Consider the following 11,157-nt stretch of genomic DNA (forward strand, 5'->3'; position numbering starts at 1 on the left):
CGTGGGCGTGGGCGTGTGATATGAGACCAAAGTTTTCATTGGCCCTCCTGGACCGACTGTTGATGCTTAGCCCGAGCTCGCATCGCTAGGCAGCCCCACATTCCGCTGGGGTAGTGCCTAGTACACTACTAGTAGCGTAGCACAGCTAATGAGGGCTGGTTATCGGAGGGGAGCAGGTCGGAGGGTACACTGGAGATGGCACTGTCCTTGTTCTCGAGCGCTAGAGTTTCCTAGTACGCCTTAGGCTGGCCACCACTTGCTTATCTAGGCTAGAGCCCATCCTCTTAACTTTTTTTTTTCATGGTAGCTTCCCAGCCCTACCTAGTTATTTATTCTTAGTTTCTTCTCTTTTCGCTCATCTTCGACAGGTTCGGCATCCTCGACGAGCAGGCTCCCGTCCGCAGCGGGAAGTTCCGTGACGGTTCGCATTTGTAGTACGCGATAACACACGCTCCCGCTTCTCTACCCCCTCTACTCATATCTCCAAGCTCATCTGCAACGCGAGACTGCTACTCGTGACCCTTGTCAAAAGTACCTCACGATGAGTTCGCAAGCCGAAGAGGGCTATTCGGAGCCCAAGGGACTCCAGGAAAAAACCTCGGTCGAAGCTGGCCCCATTGCAGATGTCCCTCCGCTGGACGACGCCGCCAAAGGTCGTTGGGAACGCAGCTGGCCCACCATCGCCTGCGGTGCTGGTCTTTTCTCGGATGGCTATCTCAATGGCGTAAGTTACTCGAAATCCCCCCCCAATTCACTTCCCGGCAATGTTGGCAAGCCGCCTGGCACACCCGTCGTCCCACGTACCCCCGCGATCTGCAGCATGCCATCCATGGCTGACACGTTGCTGTAGGTGATCGGTCAGGTCAACACCATGCTCAGCACCATATATCCGGATACGTACAAGAACTCCCCCGCCAGTCAGAATGTGTCTGCGATCGCCTTCGCAGGCACTGTCGTTGGCATGCTGGTCTTCGGATACACCAGCGATGTGTACTCGCGCAAGTGGTCTCTGATGATCTCGACCATTATTCTCTTCGTCTTCGCCGCCCTCTCGGCTGGTTCCTACGGTGCGCATGACAGCCAGTATGGCCTGTTTGCCGCTCTCACTGCTTACCGATTTTTCATCGGCATTGGCATCGGCGGCGAGTATCCTGCTGGATCTGTTGCGTGCGCCGAGAACACGGGAGAGCTCAAGAGTGGCCACCGTAACCGCTGGTTCATCATGTTCACCAACTTCCAAATCGACTTCGGTTTTGTTGTCTCGGCTTTCGTCCCCATGGTTCTCTGCCTGATCTTCACGGAAGACCACCTTCGTGCTGCCTGGCGTGTCGCCCTCGGCTTGGGAGTGATTCCGCCTCTCAGCTTGGTCTACCTGCGGTACAAGCTGAACGAACCCGAGGAGTTCGATCGCGAGCGCATGCACACGTTCCCAATCCGGTTGATCGTCAAGTAAGTTTTATCTCACTGCGCCCTGTATGCGCCTTGACTGACATGACAACCCATCAAAGGTTCTACTGGAAGCGTCTGGTATGCTGAGTTTTGCTCAATCTCCAAAAAATTATTCAATTAACAAACGTACAGGCCGCAGTCTGTCTGATCTGGTTCATTTACGATTTCTCGTCGTACTCTTTCGGATTGTATTCTTCGAAGTGGCTCTCCATCATCGAAGGCGGCAACGCACCCATGTGGAAGACCTTCGGCTGGACTACCCTCACCTATCTTTTCTACATTCCTGGCTCCGCTCTCGGTGCCTTTTCGAGTGACTGGATCGGACCCAAGAATACGCTTGCCCTCGGAGTTTTCCTCCAAGGTGTGGTCGGCTTTATCATGTCCGGTTGCTATAAGTGGCTGGCAACCTCGGAGAACGTGGCTGCTTTCGTCGTGGTGTATGGGTAAGTAATCGCAGCTTACAGCCTTTGCCTTGATCGCCTGTCTAACTGTAGTAGAATTTTCCTTGCCCTTGGAGAATTTGGCCCCGGCGACAACATCGGCCTCTGTGCGGCCAAGACCAGTGCAACTGCCATCCGTGGCCAATACTACTCATACGCAGCAGCCATCGGCAAGATCGGAGCCTTTGTCGGAACCTACGTCCTCCCCATCGTGCAGAAGAATGCCCCCAACAGCATTCGGTCCGGCCAGGATCCTTTCTTCGTTTCCAGCTCGCTGTGCATATTCAGTGCCGCGCTCGCCGTGTTCCTTCTGCCGCAGATTAACCAGGTTGGTCTATACAGCCTATTTCCAGACCTCTACTGACACTTTGTTTCCAGGACACCATCACCGACGAAGACGCTCGGTTCCGCGAATTCCTTGCTCAGAACGGCTACGACGTTTCGACCATGGGTACCCCTGGTCACGGCGCTCGCATCGACGAAGAGTAAGGCGATTTACTCACAACACCTTCCCGAAGCGCATATCATATCCAACGCCCACACAGCCCGACACGTATCTTCGATGAATCAAATTATTCTGACCCATGCGCCTCGAACAAATCCGACCCCTATGCGACAACACACGGCTATTATTTCCGCTTGCGACAGACCCGATGATATTTGATGAGCCCTAGCGACATGATTTATTCAAGGAATGCCCTAGCGACATATTGTGAAAGAAAACTCAAATCAAAAGGATGTCGAGTAATTTCCGTGCTGATCTATGGGTGGTCTGATTCGGGAGTGCGTTTCGATGATTTATCCTTGCTTGTATGATAGTCTGCCTGAATGTCGACAGAGCGGACCAGTGTATGCTTTATTTAGTAACTTATTCTTATGAGAAATGGATACCATGATCCCATGCAATCAATCAATCCTTATTACCGTTTTCTCCTGCGTAGAAGAATCTAAGTATCTAAGACATGTCATGGCGAGGTTGTGGTTACAATAATCTCCGTGCTGGAACGTTACTTTCCAAAAAATTGCCATAATCACTTGCCCATCTCTGACTCGATCTCATTGATACCGGTATAGATCGGAAAGTATCACAGACCGCGTCTAAGAGCGGGGCGCCGAGGCGGGGTAAATCAGTTGCGTCCTTTTTTTTTTTTTTCCCACGACCAGCTGCTGACCTTTCTACTCACTTTCACTCGTCTACACGCTTTCCACTATTCCCAAATACTTCAATTATCCAGGTATGATATGCTTCTGAGGGTTGTTGTTGCGTCGCCCGTGCCATCAACACATATCCAGACAGCGTCATCAGCTTTTGTTCTGACTCCACGCAGATCAACCGATCAACCACCACTACAAAAATCATGTCTGGCCACGCTAGCTGCCCCAAGTGCGGTACCGCCCTCACCGGTGCCGGTAAGAGCTGTGGCTCTTGCGGTGCTGTGAGTTGAAGAATCTCTTGACCTGTTGATGGACGTGCAACTAACGCTTTCAAGACCTGCCCCGTCTAAGTCCAGCTATCCTACAGGATGCAGGGCTAATCCCGGTTTGAGGACCCAGGGGTGTATTATGAATGGTGATGAGTGACGCGGTCTACGAGATTACGATTCGGATGTGGTGTTGAGGGGCATGTGCTGTAGATTATGGGTTGGTGGTTAGTGGTTTCAGGCGAGCTGCCGAGGACATTCAGTATGACAGCTATTCCTTGGTGACCACAAGGCCCTACTGATAGAAGCTACTCATGCATGAGAATGCTACAGATATGAAAACTTTCTTTGTAGACCCCGTAGGATTTCTACCTATGGTATATACGTAAACAAACGAAAGGGGCATCTAGACATATTCCAAGCGGAAACAGGTAGAAAAAACAAGGGTACAAGTTTGTCCACGAACACAAGGATATAAACGCGGGAGGGTGTCTAGGCCGACGAAGCTACCGCTTGTCTTCCGCGCCTTAGATCAATAAAACACATTGACCAACCCGAGAGGAGGCTTCGGCCTTCTGTACCAGTACAGACCAGACCAGTTCCCTCTGCAAGCTAGTTCACCTCAACTAAACCTTACAAACCACCGTCATCCCATTTACGCAGTCTTGCGCCACTGGGACCACACACCGATCAAACTGCTGACGGTACCGGCGAGACCGACGATGCCATCGTCGAAGTTGGCGAAGCCTACGGCGGTAGCGGGGACAGTCAGATCGCACAGATCAGAGATGAGCTGTATCCGGGCAGCAGCACGCTCCTTCTCGATCTTCTTAGCCTCCACGACACCCTCACCCTCCTTGCGGTTGATGGTCTTCTCCTTCTCCTGCAGGCGGAAGAGAGTGTAGATACCGGCGACGGCACTGCACAGCAGACCAGCACCCCAGGCACGGTAGGCGTGCTCCTGCAGCTTCTTGACGGAGGCAAGCTTGCGGTAGCCGACGGCGTCGACGACGGTGATGGTGTCGAGAGACAGGTAGCCGGCGTAACCGAGCTGACGACCGACGGCCAAGTAACGCAGGACGGGGTCAACGGGGCTCTTGTTGTCGAGAGCGACGGAGGCGGCCTTGAGGTGCTCGGCGAACTTGCCAATACGCAGGATCTTGCGGGTGGTGCCAAACTGCTTCTTCACCGCATTGTAGGGGTCGATAGCCGACTGGGGGCGGTTGGTGCGGTACAGGTACCAGGCGTAGAAGCGGGAGAAGTATTGCAGGGTTCGGAGGAGCTTATCTCGGCCGACTGGAGGTAGAAGGTTAGCTGAGGCCTCGGATATAGGGATCCGAGTGATTGCTCGGTGGTGGGGAGTGGCTTGGATGGTTGAAGCAAGGGATCATGGACATCTCTTCTCGCATCTCTGGGGAACATGAGGTCCCACAGGCGATGGTGATGCCATGAAAGCCGGTCCTCGATCGGGTGCAGGGGGAATACATACTGGTTGTCGCAACAAAGCGCAGCCAGTGCGCGAGGGCAGGGTGGTAGACGAGAGCGTCGGCAACCATGATGCCTTTGTTTCCCGGTCACGAACGAAAAAGAGGTGAACAAGGGAAAGGGTCGGGGGGTGGTCGGAGGATGAAGATGTCAAGTCGGAGGTGGAAGGGTAATGACGCGAAGGAGCCGGTAATTGACCGGTGTCTGGAGCCGCGGGCGGCCAACCTCGGCTGCTGCCCGGAACTTGTGGAGAGCAACCCCCCGACCCCGGACTGCCGCGAGTTTTCATGTGAAGTGCTTGTTTCTATCGGCGAGTCCGCCAGCCGTGGTTTCTACTGCATGTTTCCTCGTGCTGCCATAGACGGTGCCTTTGGGCTCCCAGGTTGATTTCGGCCGCAGACGCAGCACTCCTGACGCCTCCGATTGATTTTCGTACCTTTGGTCACTAGTCGCGCGAACAGAGATTGGCCCCGTGGAGACTCGACGAAAAGGCAATCCCTGGCTGGATACTTCGAAATTGAAAATCAAGTGCCCATGATGTGGTCTGGTATGCCTCTTTGGGTTTATTTTCCCCTCTGGCTTTGTGCTAGCGCGATCCTGGCGCTACTAGCGTCCGAGCAGATGCAGAATGGAGCCTCGGAGCCAGTTCGCTGCTGAGGATTGTTTACGGCACACCGCCCAGGCTGAACTGAGGAACAAATTCGACCCTGTCCTGCTGCTTACAGCTGAGGGAGGAAGAAAGGACCAACTGTGCGACATTGTCGGTCCATGCTCGGGATGTATAAAAAAGTGGACTGCGCTACCATGATACGCATAGAAAGACTCTCCCATAGCAGCGATTGGATCAACCATGAACTACCATGTACAATCGACTCAACTTCTCAGTCTTCTTTACTTCGTTTTCCCATTCTCGCCCAAAAAAAAAAAAAAAAAAAAGTGCAAGTGGCAGTCCATCTCGACTTTTTCTTTCAACACCCCCGTCATGCTCACTCTTCAGAGAATGATGAAAATAAATTCATCTAGTCGAGTTGTAGTTGTTGGCGAGACTTTGGCATCAGTGAAGTCCTTTATCAAGTCTAGGCTTACTGCAACTACTCACATCACAGCACGAGACTTCCAAGCAGAGTCAGCGCCCAACATGGACAGAATGTCTGCCCAGCGGCAGAAACGCGCGGACGAAGGCAAACACGAGGTCTTTAATACGCTTGGTGTTGCAAAAAGCTTGCCCGATCAGAATGCCTTGACCAACGTAGCCCGATCTGCTTACAATACTGATTAGCCCTCTAATCTCCGATTCAGCATTCAACGTGACGCAATAAAAGAGGAAATTCAAGCACGGTTAGGGACTCTGCCAAATCCAATCAGGCAGGGCCAGAGGAAGCAAGCCGACCAGAGGCAAGCGCAACAGTAAAGGGGAATCCAGACAGGCACCCAGACAGAAGCCCAGACAGGAACTCAGACGGGAATCAAGTCGGGATCCAGGAGGCGGGCGGAACGCACCACAATCACCACCATATCCTTCACAATCACAAAAAGAGGCCTTTGATTTTACTAGGCCTTCTATCATCCCAATGCTGATATTCACATCATCCGCGCCAGCGGATCTCAATATCCGGTAGCACTACGCTTGAGTGATTTGATAGCAGACCCAAACGGTCCGGAAGACCGCAGTCAGAATGGCGACTGGGTCAATGCAGCGGCTTTTAGATTTGACAGATTTTCAAGGCCGCTAAGAGACTACGGACTGACCGAGTCTGACCGTGACACTTTGTGGTTAAGTCTGTCGAGTATTGATACTTCGACATTTAGCATGCACCAAGCAGGAGAGGGGGAGGCTCGACTGATCGGAATTAACGTGATATCAAGTCTCCAAACGTGGAATCAGTCTCCACGATCCATCCTGTCTTAGTATCTCCCAAATTCCTTGGGCTCTGGTGAAGAGCAACCGTCGCTGACGGGACCGGATTTTACTGTAATTGTTCGATCTCCGGATGCGACTGGTGTATAGTTGTATGCGGCGTCTGCATATGCAAATATGCTAACAAATATTCCCCACAGGCAGTGGATCAGGGTCTTTACAACCGACACCCTTGGCCCACCCTCGCTCGAGATCCAGATCGGCATCCAGAAGGGATCGACAAAAGGAAAGAAACAAAGATGATGAACCCGCCGTTTCATTGAGAATTACTCGCGCGGGACCCTGGATCGCAGCTTCCTTAGACTTTCGCGAGGACGCCGCCCATGAATGGATGCAACCAACCACAGGTCAAACATTCAGAAGTTCAGTGCACTTGTGGAAAGATCCAGGTAGGGCAAAGAGGCCAAAAGGGCTTATGGGCGCCTACTGGAATGCTAGAAGAATGACAAAGGCCCAAAGATCATATCGCTCTTCCATCAAACCAGCCTAAACAGCAGGAGCAAGGGCCTACCCCAGAACAAGCCACCGTCGGAGAACGCAGAGAAGCCGTATCCCCTGTAGAAGAGGACAATGAGCGTGGACCACGACGAAGAAGGCCCCGCATGATATATGAAGGGAAAGAGATCCTTCTGGAGGAAGTCGGGGATTCTGAAGGTTCGAGAGACACGGGAACTGATATGACCGCCGGCGGCTTACCCAAAGTCCCGCAAAAAAAATTATCTGGAACTCCATTGCTTCAGACGCCAGCGTCACATCCAGCAACGTCTCAGCCGGCGGTATCTCAGGCTTCCAATATTTCGAACACCAGTGACACAGGCTGCAGTATCTCAACCACCGGTATCTCAAGCTCCAGTGTTTACATTTACAGGATCACAGCCTCTAGTGACGCAGGGTCCAGTAAATACACCTGCTGTCTCCTGGACACCGGCAACTGGACAACTGACACCCCAAACTCAAGGGTTTACATTCGCAGTACCTAAACCCCTAGCGTCTCAGCTTCCTCCGGTATCACGGCCAACACGGACCGCTGTTAGCACACTCAAATAAGCCGAAGTTGCAAACGAGGGAGCTACAGAACAAATGGAACTTGAGTTGACCGGCCCAGCGCCACCCGCACCATTGACTGGCTAAAATGCCACTCTCGAAGTGACAGGCACAATTCCGGAAGATGCAGGGACAGCCAAAACCAGTGGTGCAATTTCTACGCAAACGCAGATCCAGCTGACAACTGATGAGCCAATTGGATTTGAGATGGCTGGCTTAATGTTACTCTCACCAATTCATGAGCAGCATACCAGTGCCAAAGGAACAGGCAGAGCTCACACAGGGACAATACTTAAACTTCCTGAAGTCAGTCCTAAAAAGAGAGGGAAATGCCAAAGACTGGCCATTGACGGATGTATCGTGCGAGACTGAGAAATCTACATCCCCGACAGGGAAGACCTCCACGGGACCTGGGGGCAAGTCGTCAGGTACACAACCGAAGGGTTCTGGAACGGTTTCAACTGCACAGCCAAAGGGTACTACTCAACCGCAACCCACACGCGGAGGAACAAACAAAAAAGACGCCACAAATAGAGATGAAAGCCTTAGAAAGATTAAGAGAAGCATATATGAAGACGAAGGACCAACAAATAGCCGGGCCAAAAGAAGGTGGAGCAACGGGCTCAAGCGCGCAGGCTCAGAGCCTTTTGGGCGAGTTTTCGGTCGGGGAGTCCGCCGAAGATGCCAGCCAAAGGATCGCAGAGTCCTACACCAGAGGTTTCTTTCAAGCTATCAGAACGTCCAGGTCGACGTCCCACTCCTGAAGAGCAACGCAGAGCCGACGAGCAACGCGCGCCAAACAAAGGCGCCAAGTCCGCGAAATCGCAGGAGAGCGCATAGCCAGAGCTAAAGAGACAGTCCGTAAAAGGGAGGAAGAATGACGGAGACAGAAAAGCTTTGGGGAGACTCAGCATTGGGAGCCAGAGATTCATGATACGAATCCTGCGACGAGCGCTAGTCAACCAAGGAGTACGGGCTCGACACTTTCCGAGGCAGAGGACACAGAAGATGGTGGTGTAGGAGATCGAGAGGCAGCAGAAAATTGCAGCCTCGCAGGACTGGCAATGGATCAGTCCAATTCAGCCTGAAACACCGGCGATGAAAACCGCAATTGAGGGTGTGAGGAAGGGGATTGATCACACGAGTTTGGATACGGATGTCACTCAGGGTGGGCAGTAAGGCTGGTCCTTGGACTCACACGAGAAGAGCAAATGCTTTTTTGGAGGCTCTATTGAGCTATAGGTTAAGGAAAGGTGTGTTTATTTGAGGTTGAGTGTTTGGATGCTCTGATAACTTGATATTTTGATGGTTAATGTTTGATTTCTATTTTCTTGTTCTTCGACGAGTTCCATACTTGAATGAATTTGTTTGAACCGATATTTTTCTGTATCTGCTGTCTGAAACAAAAATGCGTGGTGGATGGTATGCTTGGAACGCTAGGATAATTCAAAATTAAGGGAAAGAATTAAGAAAGGAAACAGAGGAACAAATGAATCAGTCATCCGATGCCATCCCATCCCACATGATTCCCAACTGCCTAACTGCATCACCGTACATGCGATCGCGGATCTTATTACCCATTATAAAGGAAGGCTTTTTATCAAAACCATGGATGACATCTTCAACCACCATCCCACCCACATGCGCCATCTGTCCCTCGACCGCTAGCTGACGCAGTCGCTCACGGAATGTATTACCTTCCACCAGCAGCGGGTCCCAGCCACAGGTATAGATCGCCACGGCTGGCGGATACGCAGCCAGCAGGAGTGACGTTGGGGTAAGACCTGGTGAGAGATAAGGATGGGACATGTCGACATCTTCCGTCCCATGCTGCCTAGGTATACTTTCCGGGAGTAAATAAGAGTCGTCGAAGAGTTTGTAGACATCCGGCTTGATCATGGATTTCTGGGCGGCGATTGGGTTCGTCGCGTTTCGCTGTTCGCGGGTCCGGGTCCAATCCGTCGGAGGATAAAAACCAATAATCCCGGCCAATCTGGTCTGCGGGTGTTGGCCGGAGCTTTGAGCTTGTTTCACTCGATGATTGTATAGCATCAGCGGCACCGTCATGGCCAAATTCCCTCCAGCACTATCGCCGCTGATCACGAAGCGTGTGGGGTCGAGATCATGTTGTTCGGCGTGGTCACACAACCACAGTACGGCGTCGACGCCATCTTCGATCGCGGTAGGGAACGGATATTCGGGCGCGAGTCGATATCCGACGCTCACGACCACGGCATCTGGGTATGCCTGCAGGACATCTCTGAACCAGCGTGCGTCATCCACCGCGTGACCGATCGTGAAGCCGCCGCCGTGGAAGTTGATGAGAACAGGTCGTTTGGGAGCTTGGGGTTCGGTTCGTTCGGGGGAGAGTCCTTTTCCCGGGGCCGTGTAAAAATAGAGCTGGATGGAGCCGGGCGTCTTGCTGAGCGTTGACGGAATGGAGATGTTTAGGCAGGCGCGCGGAGGGAATGGGAACGACAGGTACCGGTCCAGGAAGGACATGAGCGACGCCAGCATGCGATACCTGCCGGCACGCTTTGCGAGCTCCGTCCGCGACGGCGAAAGTGCGGGAGGGATGTTCGATTCCATTGCTGGAATTCAGGGGGTGTGCTGGTGCTGGACGCTCGCTGGAGAATGATATTTGTCGGAACATCCTCGACAGGGCTCGGACGGCCAATGACGTAGGAGCCAAGAAGAAGATCCCTTGCCTGAGCTTCCTTGGAAATTTCGGCGTCTGGCGACGATCAAACTGGGTGTGGGAGGGCGATATTTCGAGGTCTCGCGTGCTTATTGTTGGGGAACAATGAGGAGTAGATTTTAGGTTGTTTGGCGATGCGATGGATCGTTGTTGATCCACATTTATTGTTTGTGGGGAGCGCGCAACGACGTCAGAGTTGCGAGAGTGGTTCCGGCGGCACTGCCCTGTGCAAGCACAGCCTTTTGGCATTGACGACCGAAAAATTTGCAACAAATTTCTACATTCTTTATTTTTCATGTCAATAATAATCGCGCGCGAGAGAGAGAACAGACTCCTAATTTCTTTTTGGTCTATGTGATAGCACTGGTGTCACTTCACACTACCACGCATTCACAACGTGATGGTTTGCTATGTCTGCTCGAAAGTAAGTCTACCGGGAAATATTTCTCGGACAGCCAACCACTACTCTCATGAACATCATCAAATATTCGACGAAAGAACCAATATACTTTCAATACTCTTTCAAATATACCGAGAATATTTCATTAAAAAAGCAAAGCGATGACTCACTAGCGTATTACCATCTCGAGGGGCAGTACCAGCGAAAAGTATCTTTAGGCTCCTTGAGGCTGATCTAGATATTACAAGTAGACGCTCACAGCTGCATCATATTCCTAGAATGCTACTTTAATGGGCATGACA

The 11,157-nt window shown here is 52.0% G+C and overlaps 3 protein-coding genes across 3 annotated transcripts; 1 reads left to right on the plus strand and 2 right to left on the minus strand.

Moving 5' to 3' along the window:
• Positions 1 to 541: 541 nt before the first annotated feature.
• On the plus strand, positions 542 to 2,378 carry N7532_008669 (putative MFS phospholipid transporter (Git1); the record flags this gene model as incomplete). The annotated part of the gene is made up of 6 exons (XM_056621161.1): positions 542 to 724; positions 851 to 1,449; positions 1,509 to 1,527; positions 1,582 to 1,892; positions 1,947 to 2,217; positions 2,268 to 2,378. 6 exons carry the CDS (start codon positions 542 to 544, stop codon positions 2,376 to 2,378), a joined length of 1,494 nt encoding a protein of 497 aa, XP_056471967.1.
• A 1,587-nt stretch (positions 2,379 to 3,965) lies between these two features.
• On the minus strand, positions 3,966 to 4,866 carry N7532_008670 (PEX11 family protein; the record flags this gene model as incomplete). Its single annotated transcript, XM_056621162.1, has 2 exons — positions 3,966 to 4,606; positions 4,800 to 4,866. The coding sequence occupies 2 exons, from the start codon at positions 4,864 to 4,866 to the stop codon at positions 3,966 to 3,968; spliced, it is 708 nt and encodes a 235-aa protein (XP_056471968.1).
• A 4,385-nt stretch (positions 4,867 to 9,251) lies between these two features.
• N7532_008671 (alpha/beta hydrolase) lies at positions 9,252 to 10,346 on the minus strand (the record flags this gene model as incomplete). Its single annotated transcript, XM_056621163.1, has 1 exon — positions 9,252 to 10,346. The coding sequence occupies one exon, from the start codon at positions 10,344 to 10,346 to the stop codon at positions 9,252 to 9,254; it is 1,095 nt and encodes a 364-aa protein (XP_056471969.1).
• Between the last annotated feature and the right edge of the window lie 811 nt (positions 10,347 to 11,157).

Source organism: Penicillium argentinense, assembly GCF_028826775.1.
Source record: "Penicillium argentinense strain IBT 30761 chromosome Unknown utg000009l_segment0_segment0, whole genome shotgun sequence".
In the NCBI taxonomy this organism is placed as follows: Eukaryota; Fungi; Ascomycota; class Eurotiomycetes; order Eurotiales; family Aspergillaceae; genus Penicillium; species Penicillium argentinense.